Source organism: Neurospora tetrasperma (assembly GCF_000213175.1).
Source record: "Neurospora tetrasperma FGSC 2508 unplaced genomic scaffold NEUTE1scaffold_2, whole genome shotgun sequence".
Classification (NCBI taxonomy): Eukaryota; Fungi; Ascomycota; class Sordariomycetes; order Sordariales; family Sordariaceae; genus Neurospora; species Neurospora tetrasperma.
This window is the reverse complement of record NW_009799100.1, coordinates 1,523,326-1,545,038: the sequence shown is the minus strand read 5'-3', so window position 1 is coordinate 1,545,038 and position 21,713 is coordinate 1,523,326. Positions and strand designations below refer to the sequence as shown.

Sequence of the window (21,713 nt, the reverse complement as noted above, 5' to 3'; positions counted from 1 at the left end):
ATTTCTATGTGGGAACGGCGACGAGTGTTACTTTGATGCAGAATCGGTTCGGATCGGACTCTGTCGTTCATCATGGATTAATGAATCAGCCACGTCACAGAATCTCCAAGACAGAACGGCAACTGGGCAGGCAGTAACTTACTCGTGTTTCCCGGAGGATAGTACCGGAACTCATGACTGTTATCGAACGATGGCCGCACACAAATCCAGCCTCCGGCCGGCGCATTCTGCTTCCCCACAAACCGCAACTCGACCTGCAAGCTGTCGGTGTCCGGATTGCAAGCGTACGTCGGCTGGAAAAGAGCTCTCGGATCGCCGCGTTCCGTCATGAACATCTTGACAGTGTCGTCGACATTGGATTCCTGTGTCCGGAGACGTCAACTCGAACTCTTACTTGGACGGACGACTTCTGCATAGGAATTGCGGCAAACTCACCTCGCCGCCAATGACAGCAGTGATGGAGACCCAGTTGATCGAACCCTTGATGAGAAGCAGATTGGTAGTAGTATCACCCACTTGCGGTGATCCTCCGACGTACAGGTGCCGGTCACCACCTCCGGAGACCATCAAGTTCATGTACTTGTTGTGGATTTGAGGATAGGAAGCATTTTGGACTTGGACACGGAAGTGGCTGGTGATGTTGTTGGACAGTGGTGTGCTTGGGATTGTGCAAGCTGTTGCGACCGCAATGAGGACCGTAAGGCTGAGGAAAAGTCTCATTTTGAAACTGAGTAGCTGAAGACAGGAACGAAACGAGCAAGCAAGGTACTCAGGCCCAACATCACAGAACCTAGGCGGTCAGATGTCCGGGTGCCCTCGCTTTATAGAGGTTTCCTACAACGGGTGTGCATGTTTGCCAATCCACCACCCCCTTACTCTGTGTTTCCCCATGGGGAGCACCAAAGCGATATGCCAACCGTCAGCGGCATGACTTTAGTGATCCCGCTCCGGCGATGCAGACAAAACAACGCAAAGTAAATCCGGGGTACCTTTACTTTGCCTCGGATAAGAAAACAAGATTTTCTTTCCTGGCTATCTTGTTCTGTTTGGCTTGTCAACATCGCTCGTCCTGTTCGACTCCAGAGCGATAATTCAAAAGCCAGAAGCGCACCAGTCGCTCTTTCAGGTCTCGTATACATGCATGGAAATTATGCTTGGTCTATGTAAGCGATAGCCTTGTCAAGTCTCGATTGGACACTGGGCGAGAAGTGCGGTAGTAGTATTGGGAAACTAGTAGTTTGGTCTGCGTCTGTTACACCCTCTTGGAGGATTTCCGAAGCTGCAGATCTAGCTGATGGAAGCATATGGGCGAGAAGATGACACAACATGATGCTATCAAATGTTGGCCGATGACTAGCTCTGCAGAAATTGAGGTGTTGACCGGTAAATTGGAAGTGAAGGTCAGCTTTCGGGAGTCGGGTCATCACAGCACTAGTGTTTTTATATCACGCCTAGCCTAGCCACTGGGATGTTTTCTATCATGTGTCACCAGCTAGACATGCGGAGTAACGAGCATTGGTTCGTAAAGCTCCTTCCGCTATATCCAAGAAAACTAGAATGCGTCCAATCAATTGCAAATTTCTCATTATAAGAAGGTCACCTGCCTCTATGCGGACGATATCTATCCAAGCCTTCTCCAGTCCGACCAATCTACTCCAATCCATGGGTTTGGAGAGCCAAAAGCCGAGGTCCCATCAATTGCCCTCTCTTATCTGTCCGTGAGAAACAACAGGCAACGACGTCCGTGATACAACATATGTTGCCTTATGCAAGATTTCCTCAGCCTCAGTCAAGGTCCCGAACCCGACAGAGAGCCTTGCGGATTGCCTAGCAACACAACGCCTTCGAATTATGGAGTGGGAGGACAGTCATGACCCACACGTCTATTGTCTATAACAATCAGAAGAACAACCGCTCCCTTATTTTGTCTTCTTCTAAGAGTTCTATCAGGATGAAAAGTGGCATAAGTAGCCTGCTACTAACCAACCAACCAATCACTCCTGTGCACCGTCTAGAATAGTGTCCAGAGGGGAAAAAAAAACACTGAGCCGAAAGGAATAGGAACAAGACTAGACAGACCGACAGACGCTCGGTGGAGGGGATAGCTAGCTCACTTCCTGCCAACAGCAGCCTCCTTAACAGTCACCTTGCCCGCGGTGATGTCCTTGACCACAGCGAGGATCTCGGTAAAGTCGTGGAACGTGGTGAAGGGCACGTTCTCCTTTTCGCAGTAGGTGATGAGATCTGTGTGTGTGTGTGGTGTGTCAAGTCAGCAAACACTATGGCAATGGCAATGGCGATGGGAATGGTAATTCGTTCGAATTGCAAAACATACCCTTTCCAGCCTTTGCAAAGAGAAGGTCCGTCTCCTTGGCAGCTGAGAGATCCGAGACGCCATCGCCGGCGTAGAAAAGGACTGGCCTTTGGTCGGCGGGCAGGTTGGCGTAGGGGCGAATTTCGAGGGACTTGTCGTGGCCGAATCCGCTGTATTTTTCCATGTGAGTGTTTGTCCCGTGTCGTCAAAAACAGGAAGAAAAAAGAGAGAAAAAAAAGGGGGTGACAAACCTGTCATCGTGGTAAGTGATCATCCACCCTCCCTCCTCATTCAAACTCTTCTTTCCCGGCCTAACAGCCACCTGGTTGCTAACAATCTGCAAACTATCCGCCTCCTCCTTGCCCAAGAAATGGGCCAACAGCGCCCTGATCACAGGCTCCATGCCGCCACTGAGAATCACAATCGGCATGTTAATCTCCTTGGCCCAGTGGAAGAACTCCTTGAACCCAGAGTCGAGGGTGATGTTCTTGAGCAGAGTCTCTATGCACTGGTCAAAGGGCGTGCTGATGCTGTCCAGCATCTCCGAGAAGCTGTCGCGGAAGTCGCGGTGGCCGAAGAGGACGCTCTCGTTTCCCTTCTTACGGAGTGCCGGGCCGAACCCTAGAGTGTCGGTCATGAAGTCATTGCTGTCTTGTTGGGTGATGGTGCCGTCGAAGTCGGTGAAGAAGATGAACTTGGAGTCGGTGGCCAAGGCGGGGAGGGAGGGGGAGTCGTTGGATCCCATTTTGACTGTGTTTAGTAGTATTTGGGATTGTGTTGAAGGTAATTTAGGTGAGAAGTGTACAGCAATGAAAGGTGAAGAAAGAGGTCAAGTGAAAAAGTCAAGTGAAGACCGGAGGAAGTCCGAGGTCGACGGGCAACAAAGGAATGAGTCGGCGCGGGGGGGTCCCAACAGAAACGCCCCTCCCCCGGTACCGGGCCCGCGGCGGCCCAACGGCACAGCAAGCGGCGCGGCAGTGGACTGAATCCCACAGGGTTGGACCCCATCGGCACGGTGTCTGAGACCCCGAAAGAGTTCAAACTTTGGCTTGTCTCGGCCACCGCATCCCCGATGTTAGTGGACCAATTCTGGCGGGTGCTACCCACTGTTGAGTGCTAAGGCGCCGATCCGTGGTTCAGTGAACCGCCGGAGGCGATCGGCATTCTAGGCCGTCATAGAGAATTTCTACAACTGTTGACGTTGTGCTTGGAGGAACTTGAGACAAATAGATAGAATTGAAGAGGGCTATCTAGAAGAGAGGTGTCGCTCATAACCGTTGATATCTTGAGACTTTAATACAGATGCCTCGTCAACGTGTAAATGCTGAGGGAGGATATGGAGATGTAAGGTACCTAGGCATGGTAATTTTCCAATGGACAGAATATGCATCTATCGAAATTACCCCACTTTTCTCCAAATTCCAAAAGTTCCAAAAGTTCCAATCCATGATTTCATCAACCGTTGTTTCCTTTAGATTTCTGTGCTCCCCTTTCCTACGCCTGGAATTATTTTTTCTTCAGAGTATTGCGCAATACCAAAAACAACAAACAACCCAAACCATCCGCAACCATGGGCAAGCCAAAACGCCACGTTCACGCCGCCGACCAGGAGTCGCTGACCCCTCCCGACCAACTTACCGATTCGCAATCCATTGCGCGCGTCGTCAAGGCCGAGGGCAACAGCAACTATATCTGCGAGCTGCCCAACAAGAAGACCATTTTAGTCGAGCTCGAGTCTCGTTTTCGCAACACCATCTGGATTAAGCGCGGCGGTTATGTCTTGGTCGACTTGGGTTCCATGGAGGAGCGCAGCAAGACTGGTAGCAAGGTTGTAGGAGAGATCATCAATATCGTAAGGGACGAGAAGGCTTGGAGGAAGGAGGCTTATTGGTATGTCACATTGTTGCTTCAGTGGATTGGACGGAGAAAGCTGACTGACGGACGAAAACACAGGCCCAAGCAGTTCGTCAGACAAACTTACGACGAGTCCGAAGACGAGGAATCGACTGTTGGAAAACTGCCGCCTAGCGACTCGGAAGACGAAGAGTATGGACCTTGAGGAGACATTCGAAGAACAGAGATACCCAAAAATAATATTTTATCGCCAGCCAGAAATATTACAGACAGCAAAGCAACTACATCACCGCATCACCGCCTCCTCCTTCTTCGACGACGACTTCATCCCAGGCTCCCACTCCTCCCGTGCGCCGAACCACACTCCTGCGACCGTAACGCCTAATACGCCCACCACCACCGCCGAGCTCGCCGGCGTGCTAGGAAACACGTTCCACGCCCACTCCTGCACCGCCCATAGCAGGTACACCAAGACAGGGTGCAACCCCGCGCGCCAGAGGAGGAACGGAGTCGACCATGCGACATAGGCATAGAACTGGTAGTGGAGGGACCTGGCAAAGAGGAGGCCCACAGCATTGGCAGACAGGATCGTGGTCATGATGTACCTCGGCGTCACATCCCGCGCCGCAGCGCGGTGCTCGGGGCCAGTTAGAGGCGGTTTGCCCGCCAAGAGGACAGGAGAGATTAGCTGAACAAGAGACTTGCGCGCAGGTTTGATCCAACGGGTGGTAACGAAGATTCCCAAAACGAGAACGTGCAAAGCGAGCAGTGTGAGCGCGAACCCCTTGCTGAGAAAGATTTCCTCGCCGACGAAGCGCCAGTTGACGGTCCACTTGAAGAAGAATTGCCGGGAGAGCTCGAAGGCCCGGGAGAGGTATTCCGTGGGGTGGTGCGCCAGGAAGGGGACGCCGATGAGGACCTGGACCAGACCCATTGTTGCTGCGAGCTGCAGAGTGGTGACAAAACTGCCACTGCCGAGGAAGAGGACAACGCCTACGGCTGGTAAGGAGAGTAGTAGCGTCATTTTGACGCCGAGGCCGAGGGTGTAGAGTAATGCGCCGGCTTGCCAGTTGCGCCGCTGGAAGAAGAAGATGGCAAGCCAGAGGAACAGGACGGCGAAGCAGTCGTTGAAGCAGCGCAGGACGAAGATACTGTGTAGCCGTTTCGAGAGGATCAGGAGCGGGAAGAGATATGGTGGTGCCTGTTTTTGGTTTCATTTTGTCAGCTTCTCCCCCAACCAGCATTGTCGCAAAGCCACTTGTAGAAAGATACCTTGGCCTGCCAGTAACACCCCATAACAACCGCCAGCGTAACCATATAAAGACCCGCAAATAGCTGTTGCGCAAGCAATATGTTCCTCCCCTCATCCGTCAAGTGGTATAGTCCGGTGTAGATGTAGACGTGCGCAGCCGGGTACACGAGCGGACCGGTGCCGCCGCGGATCTTGGTGTAGTCGCGCTCGCCCGAGAGGATTTGGGAGATTTGCTCCATGTAGGCCGTCCAGTCGATTTCGGTGTCTATGGTATGCGATCGTGAGAAAACTGGTAACTGTGCGCCAATCCGCGGTACCGGTTACGTACAAGGCACTTTCCAGATGATCAGCCCGCAGAGGAACGCATCAACCAGGAAGAGAGCGGGCGGGATGAGCTTCGACAGAGCATGGCGACCGTTGGCGACATCTAGGGCGAAATCAAGGGCTTGCTTGTAGAGGGGTGGGTTTGATTCTGGCCTACTTGATGTGTCGGCCATCTTGTCGAGGGGTGTTCGGTGAAGATACCTCTACACCTTTGTTTGGTGGAAAGGAAGCTGCTAAGTCGCAAAAGAGGACGCGTTGCGATGACTTCCATCCAATTTCATGTGCTAACAGTCGTCATTAGACAGGGGCAGCAGTGCACTAATTACATATTGACCCTTAAAAGTTTGTTAGCGTGGTTCTTGCCCCACATACTTTCACAGGGGGGGTTGCAAGGCGGGATACGTCTATCTACGAGCTCTGATTGGCTGAATCTGCCTGATTTCAAAGTGAGAACGAGTAAACAGAGCACACACACACAAACCTTCTTTACTGCCTAAATCACCCAGAGCCCCCCTTACTACCTTCTATATTTTACTGGTTTTACTCCCTGTCACCCCCCTTGTCATCCCCCTGTCAAAATACCATATAAGTACCGAGCTAACGAGCTTTCCAGGGGTGATGTGTATACAATTACAGGTGGACAATAGTGGGGCCGCCGAAGTGTCCCAGTGTGAGGGTTTACTGTGTAAGTTTATTTGTTTCCTTTCGTCATACACAACCCTGACGAGTTACTATAAGACTAGAGAAGGGGCAGTGAGGGCATCCAGCTTGAACTTGATATCCAAGGTTATTTTTTCTCTAAGGCCAACATGTAATAAATGGTCAATGGAACTTTTCATGTCTGGAGATTCCAGATCCAGTAACCGGTACCCAAGAAATGGAAAACATCGACCTATCAGTACCCGTCTTCATCGTCATCCGTCCCGTTACCCTCCTTGTCGTTGTCATCTACTTTATAAGTTTCCTAGCCTTCCTCACCTTCCTTACTATCTTCGCTCCTCATTCGTTCTGCGAATTTCTTGGTGGTTAAGCTGTAATGGCAGAGCCAGTATATGATTGGATAACGGAGGAATATTGTAAGATCCAGCTCGTATGGGTTGCTCTGCTCCAAACCGGAGCCTCGGCTGACAAGTCACCTTCATTGTCAAAAGGCCATTCCCTTCATGTGCTCCGTCGCTGTCACTGTCGTCCGCGGCCAAATAGTCTTCTTGAGGCGAGTCTTCCTGCTCAAGATCAGAGGTTGCTGGTCAATCAGTGTCCGAAGATAGCTCCTTATGGGCGTTTCCAGAGCAGTTGCTAGGATAGAAGTGTTGATTATACCCTGGCGGACCTTCACATCTTGTTCTATGGACTGAAGTTTCTCGACGAGATAGATAAAGCATCTAGATGCCAAGACGCCGTGTTGCCATTCCAGCTCCTCTTCTCCTCGGACCTAAAGTAACCTCTCTCAGAACTCTTCAACAGGTATTCCTTGACTTGATTTTCAAGGATAAAAACAACCTTTCTGTCCTGGATCCTGACCAAAAGACTGCACTTATTAAGTGACTGTCGGACGTCATCGATGGTTAATCGTGTGAGAATTGCCAACTCACCCAGAGTGGCAGGCTTCTTTGAAAGAACAAGTGCCCGCAACATTTCTTTCACATCTTTGGTGTCAGCATCATTGGAAGCGAGTAGCTTTAATCAGATCGACTCGAGAAGTTGGTTCAAATTTTTCCGGAATTTTAGCCAGTTCGACACCTAATTTCGGGCTTTTTGGTGTTGGGCGGAAGTTGGGCCAAACGGAAACAGGTGATATCAATCCAAATAGAGTCCTGGGCTCCATCTTTGGCCGACCGGTAGTATCTGCAGAGAGAGATTTGTAAGAGTCAAGCTGGTTGATACTGCAAAGACATGGTAGAATGCAAGATACAAAGCTTGAAAAAAAAAATCCCCTCTTTCAGTCGCAGGTACAAAAGCATTGTGACGGACAGAGTCGCGTATATGCCCGCTTGGTTGTGGCACCCTTTTAATGTAGGATGGCATCAACCATCCAGTCTTGTCGGTTCCATTGTGAAAAGTATTTGCAAAAGAAGCATTCAAGTTTCGAATCCCTCACTGTCCAACAGTAGGAGGTAGACCATGTCGATTTTGCATGTGTTTGGATGGATTGCAACTAGCAAGTAACCGCAGTGCATGTGTGGGCCACCAGAGGAAACCTGTCACAGCGTGAACGACAGATGGTGCAGAAAAGGTGCCGTTGTCAAGAAAAACAAAGGCAGAAAAGGTTTGACGAAAAAGGTGGTGTCTAGTCAAGACACAAGACAGGGAAAACAGCGCTTCTTTGGTCCTGAAATCCCCGAAATGCTGAATGAAAGGTTTGCTTGCGGGAAAAGAGCGTTCGCCATCGCCGAGATGCAACAAATGCAGCAGCGTCCAGCAGATGAAGATGGGTACAGTCGAGGTGCCTGAATACATTTACATCATTGCAGCACTGCACGCAGCTGTCAGATCACATCTGCACAACAGATGACATCCCATGACAAAGCGCAATGTTGGTCCTGCAGTGATGAATAATCGAATCCATTACATATTTAGTAGCTTCGTAGGTATTTCATTCGATGGACAGCCTCTCTGGTCTTCGATATGGTAGGATGGATAAAGTAGGAAGGAACGTGAGAACAACCAACAAGTCGAAAACCATTGGACCCCGTTCAGGGGTACAAAAGCGGAAGTGGAAGGTGCGCCGGCCCGCAAACAGCTGCAACAAACCCGATAAGATACCACTCCAGCTGACGATATGGAAATTTACCCACAGCCGAAAGTGCAAATAGCGGTAATGCATCTAGTCACATACGAGCCGAGGCGCGTTCACAGTCTAAAGACGCATATTGTTTATTGTGTGATCATCCAGAGCATCGAATTGTCTTCATCGAATTGTCCCATCTCACACGATGCCTAGAGGACAGCCCAAGACGGCGGCCATGGGCCAACACGGGCAGCATCAGCTGCAGATGACTCCTCAGCCGGCCCAACCTCAAATGCAACAGCAAATGCAGCAACAACAGCAACAATTACACCAGTTCCACAATTTCCAACCGCAAAACCCGCCGCCCCAGGGCCAAGCGGCCAGTTCAGCTATCCATCAACACCAGCAGGCTGGATACACTCAGCAACAACTCCAACCTATCCCGAACCAAAGTGCTACTGGCACTCAGCAAGGCCAACAGCAGCAACCACAGTCCCAGCAGCAGCAGCAACTTCATGATCAGCAAGCTCAGCAGGGCCAGCCCGGTCCGTCCGGCGGCCAAGGGCAACCACAGCCGGCCCGGCCCAACTTCCAAATGGCTCTCCTGCCCCCTCCCCAGGACCGCTTGTATCCCACCTTTGAAGCGCTCCAGACGGACCTCAAAGCCTTCACGCGGTCGCAGGGCTACGCCTGCGTGATTGTGTCCTCGCTCAACCGGGACCCGGACGGCCACTACCGGAGGTACAACCTCTGCTGTTCCAAGGGCGGCAAGACGTACACCTCTCACAGCCGGGGGATTCGACAATCGCGGTCGACCAAGACGGGGTGTCCGATGAAGATGAAGGCCGTCCAGGAGAAAGCGTGGCCGTACGACGACAAGTGGCGCGTGGTCGTCCAGTGCGCCGAGCACAACCACGAACCCTTCACGGGCGAGCAGCCCGGCGTCAACGTCCCTGCTCAGTTCCGCAAGATCGAGCAGGACGGCGCCCGTTGGCTCAAGATCATGCACCGCGACGCCCAGTGCACCCTTAGGCAGCTGACGATTGGGATTCGCATCTCGTTCGGGGACAAGTACCAGTATGTCAAGAAGAGCGATGTGCGCAACATGTTGGCCAAGATCAAGAGGGAGGACGAACGGAAGGCGGCGGCCGATGCGGCTGCTCAGGGTCTCCCAACCAACTTGCCGTATACGCTCATTCCGCCTGAGCATCAGCCACCGCCGCTTCAGCCGACCAATGTGGAAATGATGCCGCCGTTGCCGTCGGACTTACAGGTGCCGGACCCGGACTTGGAATCGGATGATGATGATGCAGAGCCTTAGTTGATGCCGCCGTTGCCGTCGGACTTGCAGGTGCCGGACCCGAACTTGGAGTCGGATAATGATGATGCAGAGCCCTAGTATACCGGGGCCTGGTGCGGAGAACTGAGGAAAGAGCTTTGGGTTGATGTTCAAGAAGCCAAGGCAGAGCTACATGAGTTGGCAATTCTGATCGATTCGCGGTTTGATGCTGTGTTGATCGAGGTTGTGCAGAAGCAAGGACTGCAACCTTCAGTTTTGACAGTTGAGACGTGTGCGGTCTGACTAATGGTACATGACACATATGTATGAGCGCTTATGATTTACCTGTTTTGATGCTGTCCGGTGACTTTGCACCAGGGTCAAGCGGTACTATAATCAGGGTTTGTTTCTCTTGTTCTCTACCAGTTACGAGGACATTCAGGTTGCAAATAATATTTCACAGTTGAGGTGGGTAATAAAGCCTCGAGGACTATCCATGGCAGCGGGAGACCATTCTCAATGGCATTTCACATAAGGGATGGAAAGGGAAAAGAAACGGATAATCAAATAAGAAAAGAGGTCAAAGGGGAGTCAAACGTCTCTCATCTTGAGTCGGTATAGACTGTTACAAGGCGGTCACTAGATTCTTCTGCCAGCACTTCTTGGTATTAACTTGGGTAATAAAGCCATGGCTTGAACAGTTCTCTCATCATATTCATATCGTGTAACTAACGGCAGAAGCTCCTCGGGGTTGCAACTCAACCATCTCCTGGGTGCCGTTCCGAGCCCCTTTTTAGTTCTGACTGTGCTTTTATATAAATCAAACATGCTATCAACATCACCACATCCTCACACTCTCTACCAACCCCTTCCAGCCATTCTCTCCTCGGGCTTCATACCCGCATTGCTGATACCCTTCATAGCCTCACCGTGCTCAATGCACGCCTCAACCAACGCACCATAGTCATTCCAGTTAGCCACAGCCTTGACAACCGCCCTCGCCCTCTGCAACGCGTGCTCAGGCGTCTTGGCATCCTTGAAGATACCGCTACCCACAAACACACCATCGCACCCAAACTCCATCATGAGCGCCGCGTCCGCGGGCGTCGCCACACCTCCGGCAGCAAAGTTGACCACCGGCAGCCTTCCGAGCTCAGCAGTCTTCTTGAGGAGCTCAACATCGGCACCGATCTCCCTCGCCATCTTGGCCACCGCCAGCTCACCACCACTGGCCAACGCCGCCTTAGCCTGAGCAATCTCGGCGTTGACGGTCCTGATGTGCTTCACCGCCTCGACGACATCTCCCGTGCCGGCCTCACCCTTGGTCCTGATCATGGCCGCGCCCTCCTTGATTCTCCTGAGCGCCTCGCCCAAGTTCCTGCATCCGCAGACAAAGGGAGCCTTGAACTGGTCCTTTTGCACGTGGTACGTGTCATCGGCCGGGGTCAAGACTTCGCTCTCATCGATGTAGTCGACGCCCAGCTGCTCCAGGATGCGGCACTCGGTCACGTGGCCGATACGGGCCTTGGCCATGACGGGGATGGTGACCGCGGCCTGGATTTCCTTGATCATGGACGGGTTGGACATGCGCGCTACGCCGCCGGCGGCGCGGATGTCGGAGGGGATGCGCTCGAGAGCCATGACGGCGCAGGCGCCGGCCTCTTCGGCGATGCGAGCCTCGGCGGGGGTGGTGACGTCCATGATGACACCGCCCTTAAGCATCTGGGCGAGACCGGCCTTGACGGTGAAGGAGTCGCCGTTGGTGGTGGATGTGGAGGCCATTTTGAGGGTGGTAATGGTTTCTCTGTGAGGTGAGATGGATGTGTGGATAAAAGGCTCGTAACGTGAGAGAGTGGTAAGGGGAAGAGGGGAGGAGGTTGGTGTAATAGATTCAACCAGAACCACAATTGAGAGCTTAGGTTTGTTTTGTGCTTGGATTATTTTGTTTCTATCACAACAACTGGTCACGGGCACAGGTCGTGGAAATAGACTTTTTGAAGCGCAATGACATTACGTGATGACTCAGATCATACCGGGGAGTGTAGGGAGGGGCTCGAGAGGGAAAAAAGGTACCTCGGTACGTACGTACATACGATCCACTGAATGAGAAAGGAAGGTCTTGGTACCCATGTGCGGCGAAACCGGACGATCTGGACCTTCAACACCCTCACAGTTTCCTCGCCCAGGAAAGACATCCCACATTGTTTCCCCACGGGCACTGCAGTAGTGTGGGCAACATGGCAAGTCCCGTTGTACAAGAAAACAGCGTTGCAGTATGAAATAGAAATTGTTGTGGATTCGATCGAGAGGAGGACGTCTGAGAGCCGTTGATCCCGGTGTTGCCCGCGAGTACATAGTATTTCGCTTCGGATCCATATAGGAGTCATACTGTGTGGTATACAAGTATTAGTCATTTCTCTAGCCCAACACTCGACACTCGACAAACTCGATTCACTTTTTTGCATTTGTTTTGGCAGTCAACCTTCCGGCGTCGATCGATTTCTGTTTCATTTTGAGCTTGTTGGAAGCCAATCAAAGCGAACGGGATATCCGCTTTGGGTATCTGTCGGCCTCACATCTTCTGTCGTCTCAGCTCTGACTGACTGACTGGCAATTGGGATAGAAGACGCAAAGTGAAGGCACAAAGGTTTGAATAAGCATCGTTCCTGCATGATTAGAAAATTTTCTGTAACCCCGCGCTTATCTTCAACCTCGCTTGCTCTTCCTCGATGCTGAATGGATGTTTCCCTCGAACATTCCAGGTTCCGTCGCTTATTCCTTGCTTGGAAGCTTGGCAATGGCAAGAAAAGAGCTCGCCTTGGAGGGGCAAGTGCACACCACATGAGAACCAGGATACCGCAAACTTTCACTCAAGTCGGATTTATCCCCATGCTTTACAGCCAATTACACCACAGAAGAACTACTAGGCCGGCACTTAACGTAGCATCCAGACACATCGAACAATACAATTCCCGTGGCTTGTAAAGTTGAAGATAAATCCCCGACATGAACGTGATTCAGCGGTACACATTCGCTGAGGCAAGTCCAAAATTTGCAATCAATACCGATCTACGCTCTCACACAGCGAGTCAGTCCCGGTTTACGGACCTCCTCCCGTGCCGATCAGACTCCCCCAGAAAACTTCCGGGTCGGGTTTCGCGTTTACGCGGAAGGTTTGGAGAAGGAGGACGGGAGATCGCGGACAATGATTGATCGGGGATCCGTGTGTGTATGACTGTGACTGCCGTGACTCCCCACCAACAGACCAGGAGATTCTCGCTCGTCCCGCTCCCGCAGGCCCCCGATCATTGCACAGACCCCCCGAGTGGCAACACCAATTCCATTATCCCAACGATACGACCATTGCCGCCTACATTCGGCTTTGCCAACCGGTGCCCATAGGTTTGGTACACATCTCGGTGATATCAACATCCCTCGTGGCTTCTTTTTTTGTTCCTACGTTCATTAGCGACAGAGTTACAGTAGCCGACCCAGGAACGAAGAAGAGTCATCATCAAGTCCACACAAATTTCAGACTTCACTGACAAGGACCTTCCGATATCGCCCGTTTTGTACACTCGTTCACCTAGTGTAGCCAAAAGACCTATCAACATCTCACAGTCGTCACTCATCCCATTGACCCAGAACAGAACATCACTTCGGACCAAACACCACATTACTTCGACACACAGACACAATGACCGTCGACGCCGTAACCCCCCAACAAATAACAGTCGGCGTCCTAGCCCTCCAAGGCGGCGTGATCGAGCACATCTCCCTCCTCCAAAAGGCAGCTGCCCAACTATCGTCACAATCATCGACACCGACACCACAATTCAGCTTCATCCAAGTCCGTACCGCCGCCCAACTCTCGCAATGCGACGCTCTCATTATCCCGGGAGGAGAAAGCACAACCATGGCTATCGTTGCCAGACGCCTGGGATTGCTTGATCCGCTCCGCGAATTCGTCAAGTAAGTCTTTATTCGCTCCCTCCCCTGTCTCCCCCAATGGAAAACAAACAAACAAACAAACCATAAGGGGGAAAAAAAAGGGTAAAATCGCTAACCTCTCCCACCACCACTACAGAGTTCAACACAAACCAACATGGGGCACCTGCGCCGGCCTAGTCATGCTCGCCTCCGCCGCCTCAGCAACCAAACAAGGCGGACAAGAACTCATTGGTGGGCTGGACGTCAAAGTCCTCAGAAACCGCTACGGCACACAGCTCCAGAGTTTTGTGGGAGATTTGCGGTTGCCTTTCCTGGAAGAAGGGGAGCCCTTCAGGGGAGTGTTTATCCGCGCACCGGTTGTGGAGGAGATTATCAGTTCTGGTCCTGGTACCGCTGAGGTTGATGAGGTTGCCAAGCTAAAGGGAAATCAGGTGGAGGTAATGGGGACTTACCCAAAGCCACAAGGGACAGGAGAAGGCGAAGACATTGTTGCCGTGCGGCAGGGCAACGTTTTCGGAACGAGTTTCCACCCCGAACTTACGGATGATGTCAGGATACATACTTGGTGGTTGAAGCAAGTTGTTGAGGGGCTGAAGTCTGGGGGAAGGGATGTCCAGGCTCAGTCGTGAAGAGGACTTCTGAATGTTGTTATGGCTGGCTGAAGAGCGTTTGATCAAAATGGCATCCCGTCACTGATTGACCATTGAGAAAGTTTGAACTAATCTGCTGTGTTCAAGGCCGAGAGCTCATACCTGCGATATTCCAAACCGCTTGACTGCGTAGACGCCTTCCTTATGGCTACGTACAGTCATATCTCCTTTATCAATCAGACCGGGGTCTTCGATACTTGACTTGTTTACCTTCCAAAACTTTCAAAGGACCCTTCTTTTTCAGACACCGCAACAACAAGTCAACATAGCTGAGTGGTCAAGGCACTGCACACTACCTAGCTGTGATTTTCCTTCAATCACCCCGACCGCGCATGCTCGATCCTGTTCCCCATTCTCAACATGCTTGTATCCCTCTGGATTTCAGGAACAACAGGAAACTTTGACTCTGCCGGCGTTTGGAGGGAAGTGGGACACGGACGGGAGCATTTTCCTGTCACTATTCTCTGTGTGTGAATGGAAAATCCTCAGCCGTCACTCCGCTCGATCTGTTTGTGATGCGGGATCACGAAAGTCTCGTCAGAGATTTCGCCTGTCCTTGGCTTACCCACCCCGGCAATTGGGGCCTCTTGCATATCAGTCGGGTTGATATCCGAAGTCATTCTGAACCCACGACGCCATGTCCAATTCCTGGGCTGTCATTTGTTTGGCCAAACGGAAGCAAACGCAACAGCAAGGTCTTCGCCCTCAATGGAGGATAATTGCAGTTGCAAAATCCCAGGAATATGGAAAGTCATGCTCGGAATGACGTTCCCTTTGTAGCGATTTTGATGGAATATGCTTGGTCCTATGTGAATGATTTCACTCCTCATGGATTTTACGTGGTTGGTACCAATATGTGTATTGATTTACACATTCCCCATCTAGTCTCACTGTGTTTTTACAAAGTAAAGACGGTGTCTGTTCCCTCAAGGGAACGTCCAGACTCGGGACATCAACCACACTCCCGGCCTATATATAACGCTGACTGTCCACAGCAAATGGTCAACTGTACACCGCTGGGATCATCAACCTCAAACCATATTTCACCTAGAACTCTGCAATCGTAAATCAATTTTCTCCCTTCTTCACCCCGGCTACAATGGCCTCGCCCTTCTTCAAACGTCCGGCATTGGGCGGCATGGCTACCCTGGGGAGTCTTTACGACGCACGCAGCGATACCTTCCTTCCCCAAGCGCTTTTCAAAGAGTTCCCACTCAGTGTGGTGGAAGAGAAGCCCAACAACCACCTGGATGCGTATATCAGCAAGGCAGTCACCTTCCACCAGAAGCTTGTTGAACTTGGCATTAGCCCTGAGCTTGGGGCCAGCATTCTGGCTGGTCTTGTCCCAGTCAGCGACTGTGGTCTTTACCTCATCGATCAACGCAGACATTTGGACCATTTTGCTCAGTCTTCTCTCCATTACAGCATCACTACGGTCGAGGAACATCTCAATCTTGCTGCCAGCGGCATCAAAGAACTCCTCCTCACCGATGTCTTGACCACTACCAAAGCTACTCACGTCGTTGTTGGTGTCAGCTGGGGCGCCCAGTTCATTGTCACAGCATATGCAGAAGCCCCAGAACCCGACCACATTTCTCGCTTACAACACTGCCTTGACGATGACTTCCAAAGTCTCAAGTTAGCTGCCCTTGATACCAATGGCACCGTTGAGCCGGCTCCAAACCGCCGTCAGCAAGAGGACCGCGAGATATTCAAAGGCTGCACGCTGTCTGTTTTCAACAATGCCCTCGATGGTGAACCGATCACGCCAGTCTCTGCTGAATCTCTTACCTCCCTTGTTGGCAAACTCCGAGGTCGCCTTTCAGCTACCAACAACGGCAGAGGAAATCCAGTGCAATATACGCTCGTTCCCTTGTCGCTCCTTGCCTTCTTCAATCTTGTCGACGTTCATACAGCGTCGATCATCCGTCAGCCGAACGCCAAATACCTGGATTTCTTCATCCAATCCCTCGACGAGTGGGCTGACGCACAACAGCATTTCAACCGTTTCGCTGCACGATGCGAGAGATTCTCCACAGCGCTTCCACCGGATCAGGTCCGCTTCATCATGAGTCAACCTCGACTGGTCCAGTCAACTGAACTTTCCTTCAAGTCCTGCTATGGAACAGCTCTCCAGGCCTTCCGTGATGGTAAAGGAACAGAGGAACAGCTTCACACACTACTTATGAACGCTAGAAACCACAAATTATCCCCTGGTTCGCTCCGCGCTATGATGAACGACAGCAAGAGACTTGAATTTGCGGAGAATCTCTGCCACTTGGGCGCAACATATCTTGGTTACGGATCGCCGATGCTGTCAACGATTCTGTTGTGCAAATCCCATGAGGACACCTTCGTCTTGAACTTCAGCTTCAGCTCATTACAAACACCAGAGGGGCATGAGACTATCGACCTATTCAGGGAACTTCTTTGCGGTAACAAAAACAAAAAGTCTTTGATGCTGGCCGTCGATTGTGATGCCGTTGGGCAACTGCTGGACAAGGTATACATCTGCCATTACCGAAACGGCCGAGTTGTGGTCGAGGATTTGCTGGAACACCGAAAGGTATTGATGTCGAATTGTACAATGCAGTACGACAGCGATGCGTTGGACCGCTCCATCACCACCAAGCCTGTTCGGAGAAGACCTGTAAAGGTTTCTTGTCCGAATACTGCTTGCGACCAGTCCCTTCGATGCCAATGGATCTGTGCCTCATGTTGTAGTCTCGTCGAATACGGCCATGTTGATGACTGGCTCTACTGCGACTGCGGAGCGACTCCATTCTATCGCTGGACTTTCAAATGCCAAGATCAGAGACACGGGACGAATTGGTCACCCTACGATCGATCTACGCTTGCTCAACTGCTGGACGAGCTCAAGCCCTTTGATGAGCTGAACATCCTGATCCTCGGTGAGACAGGCGTGGGGAAGTCAACTTGGATCAACGCATTCGCAAATTACTTGCAGTTCGGCGCTCTCCAAGACGCAATTGAGGCAGAGGCCTTGAAGTGTTTGATACCCTTTTCCTTCAGCACCCAGCTGAAAGACGAATCAGATGCAAGCGGGAGATTTGTCCAAAAGGATATCAGAATGGGAATCAGTCAGGATGAACATGATGGAGCCCGTGGGCAGTCGGCTACACAGTCGACGAACGTTTACACTGTTGACATTGACCAGACGAGGGTCCGTCTCATTGATACGCCGGGTATTGGCGACACCAGAGGTCTAAGCCAAGACAAGAAGAACATGGCCGACATACTGGCAGTGCTTCGCAAGTACAAGACACTTCACGGAATCCTCATCCTTCTCAAGCCAAACGCTTCCCGACTGACAGTCATGTTTCGGTTCTGCATCAAAGAATTGTTGACCCAACTTCATCGAAATGCAGCCACCAACATCGTCTTCGGCTTTACTAACACTCGGGGCTCCAACTACAAGCCTGGCGACACATTCAAGCCTCTTGAGACGCTCTTGAACAACTACAAAACGGTCAAGCTTGGGCTCTACGAGCACAATGTCTACTGTTTTGACTCCGAGAGTTTTCGCTACCTTGCAGCTCGGAAAAAGGGGGTTGACATGGGCCTTTTTGAGGATAATGCCCGAAGCTGGGACTATTCTGTCGCTGAATGCAGGCGTCTTCTTGACTACTTGAAAGTCCTCGAACCGCATAATGTACGCAGCACGGTCAACCTGAACGAAACTCGCGACATCATCGTGAAGTTGACAGAGCCAATGGCACGCATTACGCAAAAGATCGCCAGCAGCATTGCCGCCAATCACGATGCTATCATGGAACTTCGCACGGCAGAGCTTTCAAGGGATGAGCTTGTGAAGAGTCTGTACGTCCAACGGGATACCGTCGAGTCATATGAAGTTGGACAACCTCGCACAGTCTGTACGCATCGCAGATGCGTCGAAGTTCGGAGCGGTGTTCAAGGAACCAACGAGACGACGGTGGTCTACAAAACCATGTGCCACAAACCCTGTTATCTTAAAGAGATACATGTGAAGAGAAACACTAAAGGGCACGAGGGTCTGAAAAAGTGTGCATCAATGGGCCCCAACGGATTCTGCAATGTTTGCAATCACAATTACATGGATCACATGCACATCTATTACGACTACCGCTCCAGGACCTACAAGTTCCAGGACAAAACAGTTGCCAATGATCTGCTTAAACGAGGCACCGAACTTGAACTGAAGCAAAAGGCCATCGATATCAAGAAGAAGGCGATTGAGGAGTACAAGCTCGAATATGCACAGGTTCAAGAGGCAACAATTCAGTTTGGGTTCTTCCTGAAGCGTCATGCTATCGAGCCCTACAATGACGCAACAGTCGAGTACGTCGACCATCTCATTAACCAGGAGCGGCTCAAAGTCGACAGTGGAGGACGCAAAGACGCCCTGGAAAATCTCGAGAAGTATAGAGCCGAACACCTTGAGAAGGTGGAGGCCCTCAGCAAAGCCATTGCCTCAGGGGATACTGATTACCAACTACTCGATGATCAAGGAGTTCGTGAGCAGGTGGATCGCTTGTATTCTCTACCCCATTTCGGTGAGGACCTTGAACGCATTGTCAAGATCAATGAAAAAGCAGTCGAGGCGTCGTTCAGAGAGAAGTCCTACAACATCTCTCTCGGAAGTCACTGGAAAAGGTCACGCAGTGACCGGGGTCGGACAAGACATGAGCCTCGTGACCGTCACCGAGGTACTCAACAGTCTAGTCAGTCCCACAATCGTTTTGATGTGCTCTGTGAAGAGGAATTCCCTAACCTGCCGAGGAATGGCAACACTTGGGGTTCGGGGAGACGAGCGGCGGGAGACGCAGTTGAACAGGTCATGGAACAGGCTTTAGAATGGATGACTGACAAGGTCAGAACCTTCAACTGGCCAAGATTAATCGGCTCGGCAGCTTTGGAGAGACGGGGCTTGTAATGTGGCATTGGCTGATATAAATGGGTGGTTACCGATGAGGAAAGTATTCGCGTATCTTCGAGGAGGTTGGATAGATTGGGGCTGTTAAACGTGTGTACTTGATTATTTTTGTCTTTTCCTTTCGATTTATTACTGTGGCTAGTTAAGTACCTCTGATGATAAACAATACTTGAGATCTTTGCTGCTCTAACGTTGGCATTCACATCCAGTCACAGGTGAGCATCAACCGCAGCTGTAGACTCACTTTTTCAAGCCCGGAATCTGTTCAAATAGTTTCGAGATCAAGCACAATCCTTCCCTCTCACAATAGCACAGCCGTCTGAAGATCACTTGACGACATGATTCGGAAAGTCTCTTGTCTCAATATTTGTCATTCTGCACACTTAACTCAAAGTGCCTTTCCAATAGTCCTTCCTGACCGGCCCGACGACGTCGAGGCATTCGACTCCGTCCTCCCAAACGTCTCCTCTGACTCTAATGTTTCGGCACCGCCTTGTGCCTCCGTTTCCAACCTCTCTATCCTATAGTAGTCTTCGATATTGCTCCATTGGCTGCGCAGGCTTTCGCTTCTTTCATGCACATACCGACGTCGCTGTGCATCCAAAGTCTCGCTCCTCCCAAATCCATCTTGACCGCCCTCACTATAGTAACTTTCCTTGCTATCCTGGCTGTCGCTCCTCCCAAGTCCGTAACCGTCACTAGCCTCGTTGCGATTTGCCATAGAGGTAGCCATATCGCTGTCCTCCGGAACCATGGGCGCCGCCACAACAGCCAAACGCCCATTGTTCCCGTAGGAACGCTGACTTCCGCTTCCCTGGCTGTCCTCGCTCTCCTCACTGCTCTCGCTAATAGTACTGATAGTACTGAACAGATTCACAGCTCTCCCATCCGTGGGGTTTCCATGCTCCTCAGCCTGGATTTTCCCAACACCCAGCGGGACGTCATGTTCCCTCTCCAATGCTTGCTTCATCTTTTCTTCCACGCTCAGGTTTCTCTTATGCCCTTGTGCTCCGTTTCCTTCCTTCCCACCACCACCACCCTGAATCCTCCGCGCCAATGCCGCTCGATTCTGCCGCTCCAACCGCGCATCCCGCATCCTCACGTGCCAAAGTACATAGCCAATGACTGTCATGACGGCTAATACCCCGAATACTGAGACGAGTATGATGGCGACTTTTGCTTGGGAGGAGAGGTACTCGTTGGAGGAAGGGGGGTAAGATGCAGTCTTTTCTTGCAGGGAGGCGTCAATATCGGCGTTGGAGGCCATTGCAGGTTGATCAGTGGTGGTGGTGGTGGTAGAGGTAGTGGAGGAAAGAGATGAGGAGGGGGTTGGTGATGGGGTTGTGAGTGAGGAGGGGAGTGAAGAAGATGCTGATGAAAAAGAGGAGGAGGAGGAGGAGGAGTCCGTGGCCAATACGACAAATCCGCGAGCAGAGTCGGTAGATGATGTGATGACCGAGGAAAAGGTAATTGAAGATGCTGGGATGGCGGTTTCGGTTACTGCCGTATCAGATGGCGAGGTGCTTGTAGAGCTAGGGTTGGGGTCGGATGTTGACGTAGATAGTGATTGTATGTCTGAGACCTGAGATGAAGACTCTGCGAAGGCGAGAATAGCTGCTTTGGTGGCCTCAGCTGAAGATGGAATTACCGTAGGTGTGAGTGCCGGGTCTTCGACGGGGATGGGAGCGAAATTTTCGTAAAACGTGGGAATATTAGAAACAACGTCCGTTGTTGTAGCGATGGTGCTGCTCGGGGAAACCGAGGTGAAGACTCCGGTCGTCTCCATTGGAGGTGACGCGGCCTGCTCCGGAGACTGAACAAGAACTTCCGCAGGTGCTGTCTCTCGCTGGACTGGTGCTAGACCTGGAACCGGTTGATTTGACTCCAGAAACTGTGGTGATCCTCCTTCAAACCCTTCATCACCTACCCCTGTAGATCCTACGGGAAGGTCGGCTTCTGGATCGGGTGGGCTAGATGTGTTCGACATAGCCGTTCCTACTGCTGTGCGCTGGTAGACGGTAGCGGTGGGATCTGTTTTTGAAATTGTGTGCAACGAGCTGTGGTGGGTGCGCAGACTCGAAGGCGTTGTCACTGCAGGTTCTCCTTCCGCTCTTCCAGCCAAGGCATTGCCAGTGCCTCTGCTTGATGTGTCATCATCTCCAGACGCTGGGAGCTGAGCTGCGGCCAACGCGGCTTGCAGCATGAAGAAACGGGTGAACTGCATTCCCTAAGTGAAAGTATGAGCAAATATCAAAGGATAGGTTGAGAGTTCAATGATGTCCGCAAAGAGACGGAAAGGAAAACCGGATGGAAGTTGCCGAAAGAGATTTTTTTTCTTTCAAGCCAAGGGAAAATCCATGAGCTTTGGGTCTCAAACGCAGCAATATTGAAAGGAAGAGAAAAGCCATGATGAAGGCCTCAACAA

General features: G+C 51.4%; 9 protein-coding genes across 9 annotated transcripts; 4 read left to right on the top strand and 5 right to left on the bottom strand.

Moving 5' to 3' along the window:
- Nucleotides 1–4: 4 nt before the first annotated feature.
- On the bottom strand, nucleotides 5–720 carry NEUTE1DRAFT_145025 (uncharacterized protein; the record flags this gene model as incomplete). The annotated part of the gene is made up of 3 exons (XM_009850894.1): nucleotides 5–60; nucleotides 143–362; nucleotides 436–720. The coding sequence occupies 3 exons, from the start codon at nucleotides 718–720 to the stop codon at nucleotides 5–7; spliced, it is 561 nt and encodes a 186-aa protein (XP_009849196.1).
- Nucleotides 721–1,867: 1,147 nt separating this feature from the next.
- On the bottom strand, nucleotides 1,868–3,133 carry NEUTE1DRAFT_59744 (uncharacterized protein; the record flags this gene model as incomplete). The annotated part of the gene is made up of 3 exons (XM_009850893.1): nucleotides 1,868–2,244; nucleotides 2,336–2,484; nucleotides 2,566–3,133. The coding sequence occupies 3 exons, from the start codon at nucleotides 3,057–3,059 to the stop codon at nucleotides 2,111–2,113; spliced, it is 777 nt and encodes a 258-aa protein (XP_009849195.1).
- Nucleotides 3,134–3,884: 751 nt separating this feature from the next.
- NEUTE1DRAFT_135985 (uncharacterized protein) lies at nucleotides 3,885–4,373 on the top strand (the record flags this gene model as incomplete). Its single annotated transcript, XM_009850892.1, has 2 exons — nucleotides 3,885–4,204; nucleotides 4,268–4,373. The coding sequence occupies 2 exons, from the start codon at nucleotides 3,885–3,887 to the stop codon at nucleotides 4,371–4,373; spliced, it is 426 nt and encodes a 141-aa protein (XP_009849194.1).
- Nucleotides 4,374–4,385: 12 nt separating this feature from the next.
- On the bottom strand, nucleotides 4,386–5,938 carry NEUTE1DRAFT_78420 (Dolichyl-P-Man:Man(5)GlcNAc(2)-PP-dolichyl mannosyltransferase; the record flags this gene model as incomplete). The annotated part of the gene is made up of 3 exons (XM_009850891.1): nucleotides 4,386–5,369; nucleotides 5,441–5,685; nucleotides 5,749–5,938. 3 exons carry the CDS (start codon nucleotides 5,915–5,917, stop codon nucleotides 4,455–4,457), a joined length of 1,329 nt encoding a protein of 442 aa, XP_009849193.1.
- Nucleotides 5,939–8,627: 2,689 nt separating this feature from the next.
- On the top strand, nucleotides 8,628–9,810 carry NEUTE1DRAFT_78417 (uncharacterized protein; the record flags this gene model as incomplete). The annotated part of the gene is made up of 1 exon (XM_009850890.1): nucleotides 8,628–9,810. One exon carries the CDS (start codon nucleotides 8,678–8,680, stop codon nucleotides 9,791–9,793), a length of 1,116 nt encoding a protein of 371 aa, XP_009849192.1.
- Nucleotides 9,811–10,426: 616 nt separating this feature from the next.
- Nucleotides 10,427–11,686, bottom strand: NEUTE1DRAFT_116296 (uncharacterized protein; the record flags this gene model as incomplete). The annotated part of the gene is made up of 1 exon (XM_009850889.1): nucleotides 10,427–11,686. One exon carries the CDS (start codon nucleotides 11,531–11,533, stop codon nucleotides 10,610–10,612), a length of 924 nt encoding a protein of 307 aa, XP_009849191.1.
- Nucleotides 11,687–13,161: 1,475 nt separating this feature from the next.
- Nucleotides 13,162–14,409, top strand: NEUTE1DRAFT_128413 (uncharacterized protein; the record flags this gene model as incomplete). Its single annotated transcript, XM_009850888.1, has 2 exons — nucleotides 13,162–13,723; nucleotides 13,839–14,409. 2 exons carry the CDS (start codon nucleotides 13,449–13,451, stop codon nucleotides 14,329–14,331), a joined length of 768 nt encoding a protein of 255 aa, XP_009849190.1.
- A 1,042-nt stretch (nucleotides 14,410–15,451) lies between these two features.
- Nucleotides 15,452–19,475, top strand: NEUTE1DRAFT_120807 (uncharacterized protein; the record flags this gene model as incomplete). The annotated part of the gene is made up of 2 exons (XM_009850887.1): nucleotides 15,452–19,008; nucleotides 19,078–19,475. 2 exons carry the CDS (start codon nucleotides 15,452–15,454, stop codon nucleotides 19,286–19,288), a joined length of 3,768 nt encoding a protein of 1,255 aa, XP_009849189.1.
- A 201-nt stretch (nucleotides 19,476–19,676) lies between these two features.
- On the bottom strand, nucleotides 19,677–21,512 carry NEUTE1DRAFT_120806 (uncharacterized protein; the record flags this gene model as incomplete). Its single annotated transcript, XM_009850886.1, has 1 exon — nucleotides 19,677–21,512. One exon carries the CDS (start codon nucleotides 21,510–21,512, stop codon nucleotides 19,677–19,679), a length of 1,836 nt encoding a protein of 611 aa, XP_009849188.1.
- Between the last annotated feature and the right edge of the window lie 201 nt (nucleotides 21,513–21,713).